General features: G+C 34.1%; 1 protein-coding gene across 1 annotated transcript in view; it reads right to left on the bottom strand.

The window, feature by feature from the left end:
• Positions 1-376: 376 nt before the first annotated feature.
• LOC122019353 (serine/threonine-protein kinase ATM-like) overlaps positions 377-24,921 on the bottom strand; it is an 83,425-nt gene continuing 58,880 nt past the window's right edge. Inside the window, 15 exon segments of the mRNA XM_042576827.1 lie at positions 377-874; positions 3,665-3,805; positions 4,660-4,725; positions 4,821-4,955; positions 5,048-5,179; positions 5,299-5,398; positions 5,555-5,601; positions 5,708-5,786; positions 5,864-5,943; positions 9,139-9,228; positions 10,184-10,292; positions 10,366-10,460; positions 11,749-11,808; positions 11,912-11,968; positions 12,036-12,176. Coding sequence (XP_042432761.1) covers positions 797-874; positions 3,665-3,805; positions 4,660-4,725; positions 4,821-4,955; positions 5,048-5,179; positions 5,299-5,398; positions 5,555-5,601; positions 5,708-5,786; positions 5,864-5,943; positions 9,139-9,228; positions 10,184-10,292; positions 10,366-10,460; positions 11,749-11,808; positions 11,912-11,968; positions 12,036-12,176 — 1,410 coding nt within the window. The 3' untranslated portion in view covers positions 377-796.

Here is a 24,921-nt window from a genome sequence, read left to right as displayed (position 1 = left end):
CTTGGTCTTCGAGAGATCAAGCCCATGTTGGGCCAGATCTAATCGACATTGGACTTGATCTAGGATTGGACCAAGCTCATGGTAGTGTTAATCTCCCAACACCAAACTCACATTGTTCCTTGCTTAGAATTAAGATTTGATGTCATCTATACCTTCTCTTGCTCAACATTTCTTAGCGATTGCAAATTTACATAAATCTAAATAGCCTAGTCCATTAATAAATTTCTATAAAAGATCGACCTAAATAGATCCGATTGTATCTATTTAAAATCCTGTAAATTTCTAAAGCCACAGAGTTTAATAGTGCTTTTCATTACTTATTTCAGATGCTTTAATAACTATTTCATCTCTATCGACACAATATCACACTCAAATATAATTAATAAAATTCCGATAAAATTGAAATAAGCAATTTCCACGAAGATGCATTTCTATAATAACATGGTTAAATAGTCTGTCCAAGATTCGTGTGATATATACAGCAACTTAGATATTCGAATTTTGCTTCTGCTTCCTAGGAGATAAAAACAGGTGGGTCAAAACATTTTTCATGTTCGATTCAAGTGAGCATGCATTACTCTGGTACCCAATTTTTCAGATAAAGTACTTAAATTTCATGTCGACACTCCATCCATCTAGAGGAAAACATTGGGCAGGTCAACTAGCACCCTGGATTCTTCACTTTAATGATCAAACATGCTTTGCTCCTTTCTGTCGCTGCATCACAGGTTCAAAATGTGAAGGCGCTTTGAGATGGTTCTGGCAAGTTGAAACACAACAGAGTTGATAAGCTTTCTCACAACCATGCCGCCCAACCGGGGAACATATGACACAACCGGTCAATGTCAATTGCATCCTGTATGAGTTGCTGGACCTGCATACACAACAATAGCCAAATAGAATTAACAATCTAGGATTACTTTATTACTCTTTCTAATTTAACAATTTCAATGTATCACTTTATTATTATTATTATTTAAGATCCAGAGTAATTTAACATTGCCTATAAATAATATTTCCAATTTGTACATAAACTAAATTATGAAAAAAATATATATATGAAAATTGAACAAAAGCATTAAGCCACTAAAAACAATTTTCTATATTGCTAAAATGTGATTTATTAAACTATTATTGCTTTGTTTGTTTGCAAAAGGTGCATTTTCTGTGTATTTACACTAAATTTTTATTATTTATAAAATTTATTTTATTTTATTATTTTTAACATATTATAAATACTAAATTTAAAAAGAATATTGAAAACAATTTACTAAAAGATCTAAACTATTTTAGAAAATAGATTTGTAATTGGACTCGATACATGACAAAAAAGGACATGCCAGAAGTAGTACCAATTAGGGTTGCAAACGAGTCGAGCTGCTCATGAGCCGCTCGGTCAAAGCTTGGCTTGAGATTAATTTTGACAAAGCTCGAGCCGGCTCATTTAATATTCGAGCCGAGTTCGAGCTCGCTTGTTGAGTTTTTTGAGCCAAGCTATATGTATAATATATTATTTTTATTTATTCATGTAAATATTGATAAATTTAGTGTCATTAAGTAATAATGGTAAGTACTAAGTAAAACCGTAAATTTTAAAAGTTTATTTTTAAAACTAAATCCAATTCCTAAATTCTAATTCCTAAGTTCCTAAACTTCAGATTTCAACAGCTTAATTGCCACTCAACCCTAATTTCAACTCTCAACCCTCATCCCGTCGCCACCTACTCAACCATTACCACCTACTCAGTAGTCGTCGTCGTGCCTACTCAGCCGCACCCTCAGTTAGGGTCAGACCTCTTGCGTGCGTTTCTTTTTTGGTGAGTTTTCGGGAAACACTGTGTTCTGTGCCTTTCTTGTTTCTTCCTTTTTCTTGATGTCATAAACACACAAACTTGGTCATTTAAAAGAATAGTCCTCAATCCACACTCCACCATCGGGCCCCCAAATTTAAAAATAGGGTAGAACAGATGCCAGGTTTTCAAATTAAGTATAGTTTAATTCTCCTATTGGAAGCTAAGAACTGTCACTAGTATTTATTAACACATCAACATAATGAATTTCACCAGTGAGGATAATACAAACGAAGAAGAAAATCAAAATGGTTAGAAAATTATTTATCTTTTCAAGCTATTTTTAGACTCTAATGATTATAATAAGAGAAACTGAAAAGATGTTATTGTATTATTTTCTTTAACTTCAATTATTTCTATATGATAATGATATAAATTAGAAAATCAAATACCTTTATAATCTTGTAATAGTAGATGAGTTTGTTTAGAAAATCATCTCATTTTTGGTTCATAATAGGGAAGTTTAAAGAAGAATGAGATTCCTAAAATTTTTTCATGTTTAGAATGGTGAAGGATGAATAGAATGCAGTATCCTATATTGTCAAAGATAGCAACTGATATTTTAGCTATTCCAGTGAGTTCAATGGCTTCAGAAGCAACATTTAGTGCAGGGACAAGAGTTATTGATTCTGATCGCTCATCACTCTCTCCCGATATGATGCAGACTCTACTGTATGGGGGTGATTGGCTTCGACATATACATGGACTGAAAAAGAAGACTAAAGAAAGTTAAATTTCATTATTAGCTTTCTAAGTTACATACAGAGAAAACTTACCAGGAAATTTTTCTTCCAGTATCACCCTCTTAAAATAAGATTTCAGTTCTTTGTTTAACATGTATTTCCGGTGTAATTATTGTGCTATTATAGTTAAGCTTAATATCACTTCATATTATTGAATGCAAATAGTAATATAGGTAGTATGATTGAGAATCTGAGATGGAGACGAAGATGTTGAATGTTGCAGAAATTTGGTGTTTTGAGCAGTTTGGGTGGTTTGAATTTGGAATATCATGTTTTTGGATTTGGTTAACTTTGTTGGGATGAAGTCTGATATTTTGGCAACAAGAATAATATTTTATGAGATAATTGTGTTTTTGACTTATGATTTTTTTTATCATCTGAGACTGAGATATTTATGTTGTGAATTTGTGATGTTCAGATGCTTTTCTTTTATCTCAGAGACAAATAATTGGTGTTTTGATGTTTAGTTTTATGGGTGAATTTGGTCAATTTTTTTATTTAAAATTATTATTGTTTGATTTACATTATAAAAAAATTACAGCAAAATTGGCTTAGGTTATGGCTTTGGCTCGAGTTCGAGATAGAAAGCTTGATTTAATTCAAGCTTTTCGAATTGAGCTCAAGCCTTGGATTAAATGATCGAGCCAAGATCGAGCTCAAATTTACAAGATTGATTGAGCTTGAGCTCGAGCTAAGCTAGCCTAAATCGAGTCGAGCCGAGCTCGAGCCAAGGCTGGCTCGAGCTTGACTCGGTTCGTTTACAACCCTAGCACCAATTGGTAGTAGTTGTCCTTAATACTCGAATTTTAGAGCAATGAAAATAGAATTTCAGTTAGATTTATGATTGTATTTAGCAGAGAATAAATTATGCAACATTGATCATTTACCATAGATGAACTAAGAATAAATTAATGACAACATGGAACAAGAGCTTATACACATCTCCAAATTATGCAAACTCAGTTAAACAGAGAATCAATTAATGATCAATCATCTACCTTGGCAAATCACTTGAAAAACGATGATCAGACATGCACACACAACAAAGAAGAAAGAAGATAAACATATTACCTGACCCTGCACGCTTCTTATTTCACCTGCTTCATAACCATCTAATTTTTCTTTGATTCTGAGGGTAGCTCGTGCAGCATCTTTGTTTCCTTCATCATCTTGTGAACTCTCCAGGCTTGCATCCACACCATCATCAGTTTCCTGAATATACAGAAGGAAAATAAATTAAGGTTGTGCAAGCAAAAGTAAGCACATGCATTTGTTTCCACGACCTTTGGCTATAGGCATCACAGTTACTAGTTTGAAGCCGCTCAAAGACTATTCAAAATGGCAAACACTAAAAATGGATAATGCAAACTCCATGATCATAAAATTTATGTATCCATATAAGAAAGATACAGGCATGGTTCAAAAAACTATTCTGTATGCTGATTGGGCAACAAAGCTTGAAGGATAATGCAAACTCCATGATCATAAAATTTATGTATCCATATAAGAAAGATAAAGGCATGGTTCAAAAAACTATTCTGTATGCTGATTGGCCAACAAATCTTGAAGCCACTAGTGAGCCAAGGTGTGAGGTGAAGGCCCACTAGGCTTCTTCTCACTTAGCGTTCTAGGCCAACTATGAGCTGGCTTAAGAGTTTCCAGCTCACAGTTGTCTTCTCAATTCATCCCTCCTAGCTGAGAACATGTTCTTGGCACACAGTTACTCAGTAACACTTCAGCCGAGGACTGACACCAACAAGAATAATACTTTTAACCATGGATGTAGGTGGCTCTTTGTGCGATTCTCTTTGCGACAAAAATAACATATACTACTTTACATGGATTATTGTTAGACATAATTCATGTGGCTCTTTGTGCAAGTCTATTGGCAAAGGACAACTGTTTTTCCTAATGTATGGAGCTCACTCGATTCAATTTCATGAGGCTATGCTGTTGTTAGACACCACATGACTCAAATTTTGTTAGCCAAGTGGAATAAGGTGTATTCAACAAGATTACAATAAAACTAAGCTAAAAACTGTAAATGAATGTGAGGATCTATATGCCTTTTGCAGCTGCAAAGCTTTCAGAGGTGAGAGTGCCCACTTATACAAAGGATCATGGATGAATACCTGCAACAGCCATAGATAAATTATCAACATAAATGATAATTATTCACATAGAGGCACGAGTGGTTTTGCAATGGATCTAAGAGAAATCTGCATACTTCAATAATAGTTAGCAGTGCTTCCTTATTTGCTCTCATGACAGAGAGAGTTTCTTCACAACATCTTCTGAAGACACCCTCAACACCGGTAACACCCATCCCATCTATAATGTCCCTAGTCAGCCTAAATGGAACCTGAATAGAAGTTATACTGTGAGCTGAGATTGCAAAAATGGATTTACAAATGATCTAGCATGCCATCAGCAATAAAGTTTAAATGGACAAACCCTCTCTGGAGTTTTAAGCATAAGTCCTTGCTCAAAGGCAACCCCAAGGTCGATGTGGACTACTTCTGCAGTTTCTTGATCTATGAGAATATTCATTGAATGCCTATCTCCAAGTCCTACGATGTAACCAACCTGAAAGAGAATCAAATTTGTGAGGCAATAAAACAGTTGGTAGACATTTTCAAAAGTTGAAATTTCTTAAACACTGTATGGAAATATGAAAAGTATTTATCAAGATAAAAATTTTGGACCATGGAACTTGCTGCAACACTTCTTGTATAAGAAAGCCTGCCTTGAAACCAATCTGCGGGTTGCAAAAACTTCTCCAGAAAAAAATAATGCAGAACAGACCTGATCAAATGATGAATTTTAAAGTTATTGTCGAACATCATCTCATATTTAGATGGAAGAAGGGCTCCTTGTTGAGGTATCAAAACACCCATTATATAAGGGCAAGGGATGATATGTGCTAGAATTTCTACTAATCAAGGTAGATAAATATCAAACCTGAAATTGTCACAGATTTTCACAAATGCCTTCCTCTTGTCCTTCTCCTGTTAAAACAACCAACCAATGAGGAACATATGTATGCTTTGGATCATACCACCATAAGATGTCAGCAATTATTGCAGATGAGAATCTCAAAAAATTTCAACTTACATTCATCATGTATTCCCTGCACTGAAGAAATGTCCAATCGCCAACCCCATAACGTCCATGTGCTCCACCATTTCTTGCACTACAGAGTAACACATAATTTTCTGAAGCAAGATCATAAAACATTTCACATTAAAACAACATGAATAAGATTCAAACCTTCCTAAAAGGTATTCGCCAAGTGGAATAGTACGATCAACCCATTCAAGTATACCAGCACTCGGAGTAAAGGGTACTACCTGCAAGATTAGATACGGATAAAATGACACAATTTCATCTAGAAATTTAAATGAGCTAAATATCTACATGCAAGAAATTTGTATGGAAAATATTTTTAGAAGACATTGCATTAGACTCGACCCTAGTTCGGAACCGATAGTTCGACGGTTCGGAACCGACGATTCGGGGGTTCAGAACCGACTTCGACGGTTCCTACGGGATCGACCCTTAACCTTAACCGAGATGATTACGGTTCACGGATTGGAACCACCGGTTCACGGTTCATGCATAGTTTGGCACGGTTCAAGATTATATTAAAAAAAATTATAAATGGTAAATTCATAAAAAAAAAAAAAGGCTTACAATTATTTAAGTTGTCTATGTATTCTTTTATGGCATAGGAAAATCAAAGTCCACATAGTTCTCTTACCTTTTTATCCTTTTACCTTATGAAGTGACGTTGTTACTCACTTCCATTTCCCGTTCCCATAGTATTTGTTCATTCGGTATTAAAATCTTCGGCATTAAATTCTTCGGCTTCGTCATTTAAAAGTTACATTCCTTGGATTTTTTTCCCGTCTCTGGTCTCATCGTCAAGTAATGTTTAGGCTTCCAATGAGTCGAGAGACAAAGTCAATTGCCGTTCATCCAATATGTCACACACTTAAACAAGCTAAAATTTCTTTGGCGATCTTGGATAGGACGGGAAAACTCCGTGACCATCACTCTAGGACATCGAAATCTACTTCGCTATTTACTTCATTAAATTAAAAGAAGCCATAAAATAATTCTCAAATTCTATTAAACTTGAGGATCCTTGTGAACGTTTCGTCCATTCTTTTAATAAAATTTATACTTTTATAAGTTTTAAATTACTGCTATTAGTATTTTGTATTTCAAAAATATTAGGTTGTATTCCATATTTTATATTATATTCTTTATAAATATCAATTTATTATATACAATATTATTTGGATTAAGAGAAGAATCTTTAAATGGAATTAAATTATAATACAAACCTATTATGTAAAACTTCTAATTTATATCTAGGGTCTAAAGCAAATGCAACTAAATAAATTTTAAAATTTTAAAAAAATATTTTTCCCATTTCGTTTTCATTGCTAATATATAAGAAGATAAAAATTCATTATTACTATTTTCATCTAAAACTAATACTATATTACAAAAATTTCCTAAAACTAAATGAGAAGTAGGATAATAAAAACTGAAAACTTGTTCGATTAATAATAAAAACAGAAAAGTTGTTCGGTTGCTTCATTAAATACTTTTAAAATTTCACAAATACTACTACGAATATTCCATTGTATATATTAGCATTATTAATATTTGGTGCAAAAAATGAACATAATAATTCTCTATATTGAGATGAATCTTGTAACAATTGATATGTTGAATTCTAATGTGTTGGTACATCACCTGAAAATTTTTTAGGTCTCATTTCATTAATTATACAAAATTTACCGCATTGTTTCATTAGAAATTGTTTCATTATAGATGGATGCGACTATAAATAGGAAATAGCATTTCTAATTGGTTCAATATGATTTGCTAAAATTCTTAATTCATCTTAAACATATAAATTTAAAACATGACAAACGGAACGAATATGAAAAAATAAACCACCAATACCAGGTTGGCATATAAATTTAAGTTCTTCAATACTAGCAGTATTAGAACTAACATTATCAAATGATATTGAAAACATTTTGAGTTAATCCATATTCATATAAAATTAAACATAATAATTATGAGATGTTGTGAGCATTATGTAATTCATCAAAAACTCTATAAGCCAACAATCTTTGTTGAATATTCTATGAATTATCGATCCAATGGCAAGTCACACCCATATATGAATGTGCTTGCCAATTATCACTCCAAATATCGGAACATAAAGAAACTTTATTATTTAATTTACTAAATTCTTCAATTAATATTGTCCCCTTTGTTTTACTAATCTTTTAATTATTTTTGTAGGTGTAGTTCTAGGAACACGTTTAGCAGATGGATTAAGAGATTTTTTTTATGAAAAACTTGAAAAGTGCATTTAGATCCAAAATTAAATGATAGATGTTCTACGGAAATAAATATAGTTAATGATTCTCTTAATTTATTATCAGAATATAAAAATAAACTAGGATCACTACTTCCGCTAGTAGAAAATCTAGATAATTGTGCTTAAGCACAATCAATCCCAAATTCCAGGACGCATCACTTCTGTGTCATTTCAACGACTCATAGCCGGTGGTTGCTTAGAATTTGTACGAAGCATTGCAATGCTTATATTTTGCACGTAATTCTCCCACAAAAGAGTAACCTTATCAAAATGTATAGTAAAAATAGAAGATCTTAAAAGAGGAACTTTCGAAACCTTAAAAGTAATTGCATCGGTAATTCTGCGTTTCGGGTATCGAAGTCGGATTCGAAAGTTGTTCGATCTCATCATCGACGGATTGAATGTTCGGATTTGCTATTTCCTTATCCCTCCGAGATCGAGATGATGAACCTCCTCGCCCTTGGCCTCCTTGCCCTCGACCTCCTTTCATTGTAGTCGGAACTCTGAAGAGGAAGTCGAAAGTGTATAGAAATTACTGAATTGAGAATGAGAGTAGAGAAGATGTATGTGAAAATAATAAAAGGAGTTCTCTATTTATAGAGTTTAGAAAGAAACGAACACTAAATCGTAGTCATTGATAGAAAAATGGTCAAATGATCTCAACCGTTGAAAGATTTTTTTAAGAAAACCTTTTTTTTCATCCCAACAGCTAGAAGTTCCAACGATTGTGAACCGCCAATTCTAACGGTCTAAAACCAGTAAAAAAAAATTGAACTGCCGATGGCCGATTTTTAGAGGGGCTGAACTAGAACCGACCCAGCACCCTGTTCCGATTTTTTAACTGGAACTGGGCCAACGGGTACCCAACTCGTTGACCAGTTCTGAGTTTGGGGTCGGACCTACACTACATAGAAATTCACAGATAAAAGACTTAAATATATTCTACCAAGGAATGAAAAAATAAAAGAATGCAGAAACAATTTGATTCAAGCTTAAAACTATGTAAATAAGGTCATGATTAAGGAAAAGGAGAATTAGAGCAACAAAGCATCCTTGTGGAAAAATTTAGTTGCACTTGCAAAATATACCTGGCTACATGACAAAAAATTGCTCAATAATTTAAGAACACATCTAATACCTTGTACGTACGAATTCTTAGCCTTCTTTTCCAAGTATCTCTATTATTCTGCAAGAAATTATTTACCAAATCGAAAAATTGTTCCATGACCTGAAAGAGGATGGGCCATTACAAAATTTTAGTGTTCTACATATTTATAGCAAAATCTGATTAAGAGAAATGTTTATGGAGAGTGCTATGCATTGCAACTAAGCAAATATGTTAACAAGGTTAGTAAACTTAAAATTTAGGAGTTTGAACAGTAGTAATGTTTCTATATTGAGTGTTGTATTGATGATAATGGATCTAGTTGAAACTGTTAAACCTTTAGTCATATTAAAGTCGAAGAAATAGTGTAAGCTTGGTGTTGATCAGCATAACTTCAAATTCAGGGTGTAAGCCTATTGGTAATCACATAAGAACCTAGGACTGTACACAAGAAAAATGCAAGATTTGTAGCCCAAATTTAGGTGTTCATTGGGAGGTCAAAATTTTAAGGTATTCATACCTTGGCAACATAAACTTAAATTGCCTCAAATAATTTAGCTAAATCTGCAAATTCTTGATCATTGAAAATGAATCTATCTATGTCAACAATATGGAAAAAGTCATGACCATCAACAAACTTAGGTTTCTTTGAAGACACTGTTTCATAGAAGCTAAATTTTAGCATCTCTCCGTAATGTTACAGCATGCATTGCAATCAAACAAATATGATGGATTTGTGACAGATAATCATCTACGCTGTTCCATCTCAACCAGTTATGGATGGATTAATGGTAAGCTAAAGGATAACAATCTTATTCAAACATGAACATAATTTCCATTTGATGGGTCAGAAAATATTCACTAGTACAAACATTGCATCAGATCATTATAACTTTATGAAAAAAGCCATTTCCTATCAGAACTGATTACATTTACACATCAAGATTAAGTGCATTTACATGTGAAAGAAATAGAGCAATAATTCTCAATGTGGAGGCAAAATGTGCTACAACTTGGAAGAAAGTATAGCTCAGTAAAGTATTTAAAAATTATAGGAAAAAGAGAAATGAAATTTTACAGCATCCTGTCGTAAATCATCATTCCCAGACTTTGCAAGTTGACGATATATATGACCATCTGAACCAAGGCACTCAATTACTTTGGGAGCATTTATGCCATTCATTACCCTGAAATTTTTTAATATAAACTAAACAAGCTATGTAAAAATTCCTGTACAAGTAGAAACATCAAGCCACACACATTACAGAATCAGCCAAGCCCTTGAAATGTGGAAAAGAACCTTCCTGATATTGACAAGTGGGATCAACAGGAACTGTAGCTGTGACAACTGGTACCTGAAAGAAGAGCAGAAGTGGAAGAGTAAGTTTGCAACTTGGCAATTTACTGGATCTACAACACACGAATGAAACAATGCCATACTTGACATTTATCAGACAATTAATGAAACCACAATTATGCATAGAAAAGATGTATCAGCCATCATGATGAGAAGCCAAATTTCATTCAAATATAACAATTATTTGATACAAAACCACAGCGGTATTCTAATTGAAAGGTGATCTGGATTTATACAGAATGCTACCATTTGCTTTCTGTGTATCATTAGAACTCATGAGGAAAAGTCAAATTTCATTCCAAGTATTCTTAATAAAAAAAGTCATTCTCTTATTTGACAAGCAATCTGGATTCAGACAACATACTTGTTCACAGTCCAGTCATTATTCCAAATAGAGACTTAGTACACTATGCTTCCATTTTTCCTTTTCAATTGCATATTGGTCATTGGCTCGAAGAAATTGTAAGGTAATTAATCAAATCTTCTAATAGGTTTTTGTTAGAGCAGATCCCAACCAATATAAAGAGGACTGAGGATAAAAGATCCATGATATTGTAATCTAACAAAAACCAATTTAAGTAAATCAATATCACTTTCCTCCATGTTAGGCTGAAATTGTATGAAACTTGTGCAGTTGTGCAACTTACAGAATGCCCAGTTTTAGTGTTTGATAGTATTTCAACTTTCAAGATAGTTTTCTCTGAATGACTGAAGGAAATATGCTCCATTTGAGTCGTTAGTATCCGGCTAAAAGATTGATTATACCATTTTTTCATTATTGCTAGTGGAACTGGCTTATAAGATGAAAATGCCAATGTGTAGCTGCCAGAAAAGAGCTTCCCTGGATAAGTGATAACAGAAGGAAATCAGACATATAAGGCATATGCCCATCATTGTTGTCATCCGTATTACTAGTAGCTTATGCTAAAATAATGTTAGAAGTGTAATATGTTAAGCTTTTGAAGTTATGAATTTTATCCAATAACGCTACATTCAAAGTGGGAGCAAGGTGGTGGATTGCTAAAGTCTAAAACCTGACGGCCAAATTGACAAATAATTCAGTTCAACAATCATTGACCATATAAGGTCTGCTCCGTTCAAATTGTTAGCAAGCAAAAACATTGGAGACTATTTTTGCTGTGAAAAAATTATAAGAAGCAACAAAATAAAAAAACTAATCTAAATCCATGGAAGTTGTCAGCAAAAGAATTAACAGCATGGAGTTTGTAGGTTATGAATAACATGCGCTGAAATTCTAAAACTAAGGAAATCATTGTCACCCTTACAAGTTCTAGCTGACGAATATTTCGGATTTCTCTGGGTAACGGTACTCTCCTATTAGTCTCCTGTTCAAGAATATTTGCAAGAAAGTTTCAGTGTGTATTATCAATGTTAAATTTAAGGCAATAAAAATACTAAATATATAAATTGTGAAGAAGTATGACTGACCTCTTTTTTTGTCTCCAATTCAGCAAGTTTGATGTAAATCTCAACTAATTGTTTCATCTATAATACAAAAAATATATCAATTATGTAATACAAATGGATACATGATACCTAAAGTGAAAAGTACCTGTCTTATAAGAGCTCCATGAAATGTCAATAACTCATTCAAGAGATTCTCTGCTGCAAGTTTTTTGTCCATGTCTACAACAAATGAGTTTCTACTCCTTTGCTTGTCTTTTACACGGTCCCCATTTGCTAAAGCAAGAAGCTGCTTGAACAAGAAACGGAAGTTCAAGGATGATCTAGCTTTATACTGCAAAACTTAGTTTAATATTGAGAAGCAATTCTAGATAAACATCCATAGAAATTAAAGAAGCATATAGACAAACTGTAGGGAATATCAACAAATACTAAAAAATGTTTTTTCTTTGAATCTTGCTAAAAAAAGACAAGTAAAAGAGTTAACGAACACATTTGCATAGCTTGATATTGCTAATCTATAAAATAAATAAAAAGCCATCAAAGGAATATATAAATTCATGACCAAACGCAAGAATCATTTTCACAGACTTAAATCTCAAGTTTGTAGAAGTCCAATTGACGTAGTTCAAAATTTGAGGATCAATTCCAAATTTTTTTAAAAAATATATTATATATTTCTTAATTTCTAAGAGTTGCTAAACTTATAGTTACTAGAGATAAATTAGACCTCGAAAAGTTGGATATAATTTTTAAAATAAAATAGGCTAAAATTTGATTTTTCAGTTAATATTATTTTCCTTCTTTGGTGCATCAAAGTTTGAGTTCTGAGCATTGTGATTACTCATGTTGCATAGAATGAAATGAGAGCTAAATTCTTGATTTGATCAAGGTATGAGTTCCCAAACCCTATAGGTGCGAGTTTTCCCTCTACTCTCTTATCCCACTCTTCTTGCAACCTGCAAAATCTGGAAGATAGCTGGAAGATAGTCATTTGATCAAGGTATGAGTTCCCAAACCCTATAGGAGCGAGTTTTCCCTCTCCTCTCTTATCCCACTCTTCTTCAAGTTTGCAACCTACAAAATCTGGAAGATAGCTGGAAGATAGTGATTTGATCATGGTATGAGTCCCCTGCCCTTTAGAACTCTGGGACAATGTAAAACTATGACAATAGGAAGAAAGTGAACTAGAAGAGATTGTATGATTTGTAATCTTTGGGTTCATGATTTCAAGTTAAATAGGCTCTCAAAGCCTTCAACGTGGAAAGATGGTTCTAAGTTGTAGTCTAAATATGAGCATGGTCTTGAAGGATTGCAACATACAATGAGATTGAGTCATGTTTTATCTTAGTTAATTGGTATGCTAAATCAACTGCTTAGTCCACTAGAATCTTATGCTCGAGCAGTCTTTGTTTGATTTGAGCAGAATCAAATACCAATTAAATCGACCCATGTGACAATTAAACAATATAAGCCTGCTATATTGGTTAGCTTAGTCGATTGTCATGGTATCAGTCCCATGAATATGGTTCAAGCTGACTTAATTCTCGAAAAGTCAACTAAAATCATAAGTCATTTGCAAATAGGCTAGTGATCTTATCCAATTCAGTTGATTGGATGCATAATGAGTCAACTGAAATGTTATCAATCAATTGGATGAAAACTTAGTTGACTTAGGCAATTACCTTTTTTAGATATTTATTGTTAGTTGCTTGCATATTCAAGTTGACTAATTTAACCTAGAAGTTATTCAAATGAGCTATTTTATGCTTTGTTTGAATTCACTTTCGTTAATATTGAAGTTTTGAGAGGAAAAGATTATCTTATTAGATAAGAGCAGTATAAATACATGAGGTATTACCTAAAATAAATACCTAATTACAAATTCTAATTTATAGAAAATTGACAACTAATTACTAATTGATAACTAATTACAGGGAATAACTATAAATATAAGATCTTAACAGTTGTAACAGAATATTAGAATCTTCTAAATTAGGATAATTTGACTTTCCACACTTGCAATAGATACTCATTAAGCCGAATCTGACATTAAGTTCACTGAAGTTGGGTCCAAACACAACCTTGGTGAGAATATCCGCAACTTGTTGATGAGAGGGAACATAGTTCATCAACACAATCTTATCTTGTATCTTCTCATTGAGAAAATGTCAATTGATTTTATTTTGATCAATCATGTTAGAAAGGATTCTTAGCCAGTGCCATACACCTGTATAGGACCTTGGAAGCTGATTTTAAGCTCTTTTAGCAATCGTTTTAATCATATTCCTTCACAAACGCCTTGAGCTAAGGCTCGAAGTTCTACCTCAGTACTACTACGAGCAACCACTAACTGTTTCTTACTAAGCCAAGTGACTAAATTTTTCCACATAAATGAACAATAATCAGATGTTGACTTTCGATCACTCTTAGATCTACTCAGTCAGCATCTGTAAAGATTTTCACAAATCGATTTGTTGTTTTTTTTAAAGTCCTTTTCCAGGATCTCCCTTCAAGTATTTTAAGATTCGATGAACAACATTCAAGTAATCAACCGAAGGATTGGTGAGGAACAGGCTGACACGACTCCTTGTATAACTGATATCTAGTTGAGTGTGAGTGAGGTAAATCAATTTACCTACTAGGCGCTAATATTGCTCCCTATCAATAGTTTCTTCTGTTCTAACCTTCAATTTGACATTAGGATCCATAGGAGTTTCCGATGGACGACAACCACTCATACCAGTTTCACAAAGCAAGACTAACATGTATTTACACTGAGAAACAAATATTCCTTGACGTGATCTACCGACTTCCATACTAAGAAAATATCTAAGAAGTCCTAAGTCCTTCACCTCAAATTCTTTGGATATGATAGTTTTAAGTCTTTTTATTTCCTCTTCATTGACTCCTATGAGTTGTATATCATCGACGTATACAATTAGAATGGTCACCCTTACCATTGGAGGCGTGCTTAACAAACAATGTGTGATCGGCTTGGAATTGATAGTAGTCATCCAGCTTCAGGACCTTGGAAAACCTCTCGAACCATGCCCGTGTTGCCTACATGAGTTCATACAAAGATTTCTTGAGTTTACACATTTCCCTCTTGTCTGACCATTCTCAAATCCTGATGGAATCTCCATATATACTTCTTCAACTAAGTCTCCATTCAGGAATACATTTTTCACATCCAGCTGGAATATTGGTCACTCTTGATTTACCACACAAGATAGGAGAACTCTCACGATATTAAACTTGGCAACTGGAGCAAAGGTCTCATGATAGTCAATCTCATAAGACTATGTGAATCCTCTTGCTATTAGACATGCCTTAAATCGATCAACACTTCCATTTGTCTTATGTTTCACGGAGAAAATCCACTTACATCCAACAACTCTCTCTCGAGGTGGTAGTGGTGTGAGTACCCAAGTCTCATTTTTCATTAGAGCCCGATATTCTTCAAGGACAACATGCCATGTAGGCCTTTGAAGGGCTTCAAATACATCTCTAGGAATCTAGATTTTGTCTAGGGTCAACACAAAAATCCTAGACTTCTGTGATAGACTAGCATATGACAAATAATTCTGAATTGAATGCATTGTACTGGATTTGGTACTTTTTCGAAGAGCAATTAGTAGATCCAAATTAGAGATAGGATTATTTAGTGATTCAGAATCCATGGGCTCTGACTGTGGACTAGTCGTTGGTTCAACCTGCGTTATTTCATGTATTATTGGATTCAGAGTTGATTCCTGATTGTGCTCGGTCTGTTCCAAGAGTTTTCTCCTCTTGTAAACTTTAATGGACTTATCTGGAAGATTGAGATGACTGGTTGACTGTCAGAAGACTGAGGTTGGTCAACCAAATGAGGTGGTTGATTGTCAAAAGGTGGCTAATACACATGCGGTAGAGTGTCAATGAGAGAGGACCAACGCCAATTTTGAGATTCAAGTGTACGAATCTCCTCCTAAATTTCAGAATTGGAGAAGAATGGGCGTCTTTCAAAAAAGGTGACATCATGGTAATGTAGAATTTATTGGTCGTAGGCGAGAAGCATTTGTAGCTCTTTTTATTCGAGTACCCAATGAACATGCATTTAATTGCACGCACATTAAGTTTACTTCTGTTATGCGAGTAGACATGGACAAAGACATGACAACCAAAGATGTTTACGGAAATTTTAAAACAAGATGAGAGTTTGGGTATAGGTGGGCAAGGGCTTGGAGTGGTGTTTGGAAGTTGATGGCACGAGAAGGCATCCTATTTATCAAATAGGTTGTCGTAAGAACAACTTCACCCCATAATTTTTTAGGGATTAGCTTGAAACATCAGGGATCGGGCTACTCCTAATATGTGGCGATTTTTGCGTTCAGCAATCCCATTTTGTTGTGAAGTGTCCACACAAGAACTTTGATGTACAATGCCATGGTCATTTAGATATGGGCCTAGATTGGAATTTAAAAGTCACGAGCATTGTCAAACTTGAAAACTTGTATATCTATCTGAAATTAGTTCTTAATCATTACATGAAAGTTTTTAAAAATGTTGGTGGTTTCAGATTTATCTTTCATGAGGAATGTCCAACTTATTTGGGTATGATTATCAACTAATAGTGTAGAAAAGGAAATAATATATTCAATTAATATAAGAATATTTGATTGATATTTTATTCCTTATGGTGTGTCTACTAATTATGGCTAGGATTGTGAATACATGGAAATAAAATTTGTATATATAGTGTAGGGTTGCACTATGTTAAAATGTATATACAAAAAAAAAGTAGTTTTACACCACATATTTGGCTACCTATATCGTTTGTGTTAATCTTCATGATATTAGAGCTTAGGCTTCTGCATACCAGCTGAAAATTAAACGGGGGAAAAAGGAGACGAGCATATCCAAATCGAACGAGGACCAAAATACAATGTCTTCAGGCATGAGTGATGGTGCGAAAGGTGCTATAACACCAAACATATTTCCTACGAATATTGCTGGATTCGAAAGCTCCTCAATTCAATTGACCATCCACAAATTGAATGGCAAAAATTACTTGGAGTGGGCTCAGTCAATCAAGCTTGTAATCGACAAAAAAGGGCATTTGGGTTACCTGATGGGAGAAGTCGCAGCACCAGACAAAGACGATCCAAAGTGGAAAAGTTGGAAATCTGAGAACTCCATGGTAATCACGTGACTTGTCAACTCAATAGAACCTTCAATTGGAAGGACATATTTCTTCCTACCCATTGCAAAAGAGGTATGGGAGACTGTTCGTGAAACTGATTTGGAGAACTCATCCCAGATATTTGATTTGAAGACTAGACTCTGGCAGTCTAGACAAGGAGAAAAAACTATCATAGAGTACTATAATGAAATGAAAGGGCTGTGGCAAGAGCTGAACTTATGCTATGATGATAAATGGGAGTGCAAAAAAGATAGCATGAATATCACAAGCGTATGGAAAGTGACCGAGTTTATGTGTTTTTAGCGGGGCTTAATCGTGAATTGGATGAAGTTAGGGGAAGAATTCTGGGCAGAAATCCTTTGCCATCATCAAGTGAAGTGTTCGCTGAAGGAGGGAAGAAGGCAGAAGGAAAATCATGTTGAGTGAGAAGGCACTACTTATTTCAGAAAACTCAGCACTATTAAGCAAAAAATTTTCTACCGCACCTCTAAACCGACAGCCAAGAAAGGCAGAAATTGTGTGTGAACACTTTAAAAAGCCCGCAGAAACATGTTGAGACTTACATGGCAAGCCACCTAACTGGAAACCAAAATCTTTCAAACAAAAAGGCAGTAGAGGTTCAAGAGCTTATCAATCTAGACTGGAAGAACAAAATAGTTCTGAAAAATCCTCGGGGACCTCTTTCAGTAAGGAACAAATAGAACAACTGTATAAGCTTTTTCAATCCACACCTTTTTCACAATCTACTCCATCTTGTTCAATAGTACAAAAAGGTACTTGCAATCTGCTTGTTTCAATGCTTCAACCATATCTATATGTCCTTGAATAATAGATTCAAGTGTCATTGATCACATGACAGGATCCTCCAGGTTGTTCCATTCCTATATCCCTAGTGTTGGAAATAAAAACAATTAAAATAGCCGATGGTTCTTTATCTGCTATTGCTGGAAAAGAGTCTATTGTCATCTCTCAAACCTTGATTCTCCAAAATATTTTACATGTTCCAAATCTTTCTTGTAATTTGATTCCTATTAGCAAATTAACTTGTGATTTAAAGTGTTTAGTTAAGTTTTCCTCAAATTCTTGTGTACTTCAGGATTTGAACTCGGGGAGGACGATAGGCAGTGCTAAGGAGAGTGGAGGCTTTATTACTTTGAGGAAGGAAGTCACTTATGTAGACAAGCCCAGCAATCCACTATCATATCAAACAGAGTTTTAGTAGCGATGACATAATTATGCGGCATCGTAGATTAGGAGACTCGAATTTTTATTATTTGAAACATTTGTTTCCGAAGTTATTTGACAATACAAACCTTTCTGATTTTCAATGTGATATTTGTCAGTTTGCAAAGCAACATCGCGCATCTTTTCCTGTTCATCGATATCAATCATCGAAACCTTTTGCCCTTATTCATAATGATGTGTGGGGACCATTCAAAATAGCAACTCTTTCAAAAAAAAAACAATGGTTTATCACTTTTATTAATGATCACACTTGTTTAAGTTGGGTGTATTTACTTGTTGATAAATCAGAAGCTAGACAAGTTTTCAAAAAAAAAAAAATCATGATGATTGAAACACAATTTCATGAGAAAATTCAAGTGTTCAGAAGTGACAACGGGATAGAATATTTTAACAATTCTAGGTCAATTTTTTCAACAACAACGTATAATTCATCCACTCAAACACCACAACAGAATGGGGTAGCAGAAACGAAGAATAGGCACCTAGAAGTAGCTAGGTCACTCATGTTCACGACCAGTGTACTACTTATGGGGAGAAGCTATTATCACTGCTACATATTTGATTAATAGAATGTCTTCAAGAGTGTTGAACTTCAAATCACCCTTAACCATTTTTAAAAAATATTTTCCCATGTCTCACTTATATTCTGATTTACCTCTCAAAAGTGTTTGGTTGTGTAGCCTTTGTCCATGCACATCATCATAATCGTGATAAACTAAACCATCGTGCAATCAAATGTGTGTTTCTAGGATATTCCCCTACCCAGAAGGGGTATAAATATTCTGAACTCCATTCCAAAACCTTTTTTGTGTCTATGGATGTTACATTCTTTGAATCTAAACATTTTTTCAGCACTCCTCTTCTAGGGGAGAGTAAGTTGGAAGACTCGTTATTTGATTTAGAATTAGAGAATGTAGAAGGAAATTCAAATTTTGAATTTAGTACCAAAATTGCTACACCTTGTTTGAGCAGAATCTTGATACTCGAGTATGAGTTGATGATGAAAAGTGGTTGGGCAAGTTTACAAAAGGAGACAACCCCAAAGTAAGCAAGACTCCACAACTCCACACGACCAAACATCTGAATCTAAAGTCCAGACTCATTTGAATCTAAATCCAGGAATTGTACCCGACTCCTCTATGTCATTAGAACTTCCTATTGTACTTAGGAAAGGTGTTAGAACTTGCACTCAACACCCACTCTCAAATCATGTGTCTTACAAAAATTTATCTGCTTCTTATTCAAGTTTTATCTCTCAATTACAAAGTGTGGATGTTCCTAAGACTATACAAGAGACTCTAAGTGTTCCAAAATGGAAGAAAGCTGTCCTTGATGAGATGAATGCACTTAACAAAAGTGGAACAAGGGAAATAATGCCCTTACCAGAGGGAAACCATACAGTGGGATGCAAATGGGTATTTACTGTGAAACTTAATTCAGATGGATCGTTGGAACATTTTAAAGCAAGACTTGTAGCTAAGGGTTTTACACAAACATATGGAATTGACTATCAGGAAACCTTTGCACCAGTCATAAAACTGAATACTGTCAGAATACTACTTTCCTCGGTTGCAAATCTTGATTGGCCCCTATATCAAATGGATATAAAAAATGCATTCCTGAATGGAGGATTGAAAGAAGTGTTTATGGATTCACCTCCAGGCTTTGAAAAACAATTTGGGGGGAAAATCTACAGATTAAAGAAGTCTTTGTATGGATTAGAATAGTCACCACGGGCTTGGTTTGAAAAATTCTTGAAATCTATAAAGCGAGGTTATATTCAGGGGCAATCCGATCACACAATGTTTGTGAAGCATACCAGAGAAGAGAAGGAAAGATGGCAATCTTGATTGTGAATATTGATGAAATAATATACTCACAAGAAATGAAGAAGATGAAATAACCCGTTTGAAAGGTTGTCTTGCCTTAGAATTTGAGATAAAAGATTTGGGACTCTTGAGATATTTCCTAGGAATAGAAGTTGCTAGATCAAGAAAGGGAATCTATGTATCCTAATGAAAATATGTTCTAGACCTACTAAAGGAAACAAGAATGAGTGGATGCAAGCTAAATGAAATATCTAAAGGAGCCAACATTGAGAAAGAAAGATATCAACGTCTTGTAGGTAAACTTATATACCTTTCTCATACAAGACCTGCATTCACCGCACGAGGAACACATGGATGTTGTCTACAAGATTTTGAGATATTTAAAGACCGCTCCAATAAAAGGTTTATTGTTCCAAAAGAACAACCAGAGAAGCATAGAGGCATATACAGATGCAGATTGGGTAGGTTTTACTTTTGATAGGAGGTCTACTTCAGGATATTGTACTTTTCTACAGGGTAATCTTGTATCATGGAGAAATAAAAAACAAACTATTGTGGCTCGTAGTAGTGCAGAAGCTAAGCTCAGAGCTATAGCGAATGGTGTATGCGAGTTACTATGGCTAAAGCTAGTTCTTGAAGAGTCGAAGTTAAATTGGGAAGCGCCAATGAAGCTATTCTGTGACAATAAGTCAACAATTAGCATTTGTGAATAATCCAATACAACATGATCGTACAAAGCATATAGAAGTTGGCATGCATTTCATCAAAGAAAAGCTCGAAGGAGGAATAATTTGTATGCCTTTTGTTACATCTGAACAACAGATTGTCGATGCCTTAACAAAGAGGCAATTCAAACCCAAGTTCAAAGATTTCATTTGCAAGTTGGGCATGATAGATATTTTTGCTTCAACTTGAGGGGGAGTGTAGAAAAGGAAATAATATATTAAATTAATATAAGAATATTTGATTAATATTTTATTCCTTATGGTGTGTCTACTAATTATGACTAGGATTGTGAATCATGGAAATAAAATTTGTATATATAGTGTAGGGTTATACTATGTTAAATGTATATACAAAAAAAGTATTCTTACACCACATATTTGGCTGCCTATATCGTTTGTGTTAATCTTCAAATAGTAAGAACCAGCAAGCGCCAATGAGATTTGGTATTTTATTGGGGCCCCTAATATCCCCGTGAATAAGGGGAAAAGGATGAGATGGATTATATGGAATAGGTGAATATGTGTACGAATATGTTTAGAGAGTTGGCAAACATCACACTGAAATCAATTTGATTTTTTATTAATAAATAGTGATGCAAATAGATGCTTTAGGAACATAAAGTTTGGATGACCTAATCGATAGTGCCATAACATAATGTCACTATCTTTATTGGAATGAAAACAAGACTTAAGATTCTTGACAAACTGACACTGAGAGTTGAGTTATGTACCAATGAGATATAACCCGAAACAGAATTCAACACTGCCAATCATCTTCCCAGAATCCAATGTCTGAAAAAAAAAGATTGTGCAAAAAATTTAGTATCACAATTGAGGTCGGAATTAAGTTTACTTAAGTTACAATCTAATTCTGGGACATATAATATAGCTTGAAGGGAAAGAGTGGGTGTCAGACGTATAGTCCCCATTCCAACGACTTTAGATCTTGATTCATTAGTTATGTGTACAGTCTGAGAACCATAGTATGAAACAAATGTAGTAAATAATCTTCTATCACCTGTCACATGGTCGGAGGCACCAAAGTCAACTTTCCAAGAGGAGAATGGGTGTTGATTTGTTACATGAAAGGCAAAATGTTCAATACCTAGAGAATCATCATTGGTTGCACCCTGCTCCACGAAGGTTGCTGTATTGGCAGTGATTTGCCTGAGAGCATCCATCTGTTCCTTCATAAAGGGAGATGTTTTTGGTGCATCAACAGTAGTAGTATTGCCTCGATGCTCATACTTTCGTGTAGGCTTCCAATTTGTAGGTTTGTTGTGCAAATCTCAAGTCTCCTTATAGTGGCTCGGTTTCTCACAATGCTCACATTGTGGATGTCCTCTTTGTGAAGCAGGGTTTGGAGGTTGCTTTCGTGCAACGAGAGATGTGAATTCCTTTGTGGCAGTGGCTAAGGCAGAAGAATCAGACAAATGTGTCTTGGTTGGAGTGCCCATCATGATCCTTTTCCAGCTTTCTTCACGACGGACTTCAGAAAATACCTCTTGAAGATTAGGGAGAGGTTTCATGCCAAGGATTGGGCCACACACTTCATCGAGAGACTGGTCAAGTCCCATAAAAAATATGAATACCCGTTTAGTTTCAATGATTTTCTTGAAGTATGTAGGCATCGTTGGTGCACTTTCACTCATGGGATTCAAAATGATCTAATTGTTGCCAAAGCCTTGTTAATGTGGAGAAGAAGGTAGTGACTAATTGGTCTACTTGGCGTAGGTCTTGGAGAGTGCTTTCGATGTGGAATAACTCCATGGTGGTTGAGAATGTTTCCCAGACAGCATCCCAAATTTCTTTTGTTGATGAGTAGAGGAGAAAGTTTCCTCTTATTTTGGTGATCATGGAACTGATAAGCCATGACATGGCAAGGTTGTTTTCTATTCTCCAATTTCTAATTTTTGGATCACCAGCAATAGGTTTGACGGTTGGCCCTATGAGATAGTCATCGCGACCATGGCCGGCCACAAGCATCGTCATGGACTGGACCATTGAAGATAATTGTGGCCATTGAGTCTGTGATCAATGTTAAGGGCAAGGGAGGAGTCGACTGGGGTTCGGGAACTGATTGGTATATTCGAAGAAACATGAGTGTTTGTGGCAGATGAATCGCTGGAGGTTTGGTTGGAATAGGCCATGGATTATGAGGCAAAAGTTTTAAACTGAGAAAGATGTTGCAGTGACTTGGATAGAGAGATGACAACTTCTAGTTTAGTCTTGGCTTTGATACCATGAAGTTTTGTGAGGAAAAGATCCTCTTATTCATAGATAAGAGTAGTATAAATATGACGTAATACGTAAAAAAAATACCTAATTACAGATTCTAATTTATAGGAAATTGACAACTAATTACATGATTGATAACTAATTACATGGAATAACTATAAATACAAGATATAAATAGCTGTAGCAAAATATTAGAATCTTTTAAATTAGGATAGTAATATTCTAAATTACGATAGTTTGACTTTCCACGAATATAAATAGGGGTGAAAGGGAAAATTGAATACACGACTCATTCACAATAAGTATTCGCTTCTCCGTACTTATTCTAAGGCTTCTAGTGCTCGTGTCTAGTAATATCTTCCTCATGCTTATTTCATATTTCCAAAAAGATTTTGTGCAATGTTTCTTCACCTCTCTTAGGAGTCTCTTTAATTGTGGGTATTTCAAGCTTAATCCAGATTGTCAGGTTGTAGAGTAGAGTAGGACATTAGGGTCCAAACCACATTATACCTTTGAGTTAGCAAAATATTTTTGTGTTTATTATTTTTATTGTGTGTACTCCAAACATAATTGACAAGAGATAAGTTTAGCCTTGCACTAATAAAAGCAAAAGAAATGAGTTTTATTTTTCAGCTTAAATGTTGTTCACCCCCTCTAGACGCACAACAATGACAACTCTCCTCGCTATCTTTTACTAAGTCTTCAGCAAAATCCTCTGGTAAGTCACAACATTTAAGAACTAGTTTACATATTATAAACAAGAATCCAAATCTATGATTATCACACTACCTTAAACTCAAAAGAACCAACTAAATTAAAAGAAAGAACAAGATATGAACAAAAATTGATAAAATTCCTTATATCAGTAAAACATCTAAAATTTTGTCAATTTATAGTACCTCCTAAGTTTAAATCTTGTTTTTGATTCCTTATCTATTTCTATTCACCAAATTAAGAGTTTTAGCGTGTGTAAGCAAGAGATGTAGGTTGGTACTAGGAGAAGATTGAGATAAGTAATGATTATTATAAAAAATATGTTGATGCACTTTGTAAACTAAAAGACAATATAGAATAACGTATGCATTCATTTTTCCTAGAAATTCCATTAGGATTCCTACAAAAGCATTTATATTCATTCTAACTGTGAGGAATATCAAGCCTAATGCACGTCTATTTAATTTACCAATTTATTTAAACAATAGTTCAATTTCAAATAAGAGAATATGCTAAATTACTAGGAGACATTCAAATCTTAGACTTTGTGCTTTCACTATGTCTCATGGGGGCTAGCTACAAAGTGCACTTTTACCTATAGAATAGAACCTCTAGATTGGAAGCCATGTTTAAAAGGTTTCGGTCTGACCGGAACGATACAGTTTCGGTATCGTATCGTACCGTGCCGATATAGTTTCCGTATTTTTTATTTATATATAATAATTATAAAATAAATATGTTTATAGTGTATATAAAAATAAATTGTATATTGATTTTGTATAAGTTCTCAATTATTGAACAATCTAACCTTGCTAGAAAAAATAATTAAAAATAGTTTTATTTAAATAAAATTGATATATCAATAACTCGAATTAAAATGGATCAATCTATAATAATAAGATATTACTTTATATATAACAATAATTATATAAATTAACTATTTATTCATTTAATTAATTATTAATTAAATAATATATATATTTTTAAATAGTAAAAAATATCAAGTAAAAAATATAAAATAATAAAAAAATATCAGAATATAAATATTATTTATTAGATTTTTTTAAATTTTTTAGAATTTTTAAAGATTTTTTTTAA

This window comes from Zingiber officinale, chromosome 9A (assembly GCF_018446385.1).
Source record: "Zingiber officinale cultivar Zhangliang chromosome 9A, Zo_v1.1, whole genome shotgun sequence".
NCBI classification, from domain to species: domain Eukaryota; kingdom Viridiplantae; phylum Streptophyta; class Magnoliopsida; order Zingiberales; family Zingiberaceae; genus Zingiber; species Zingiber officinale.
Note: the sequence above shows the minus strand (reverse complement) of the source record. Positions and strands in the feature narration are given on the sequence as shown.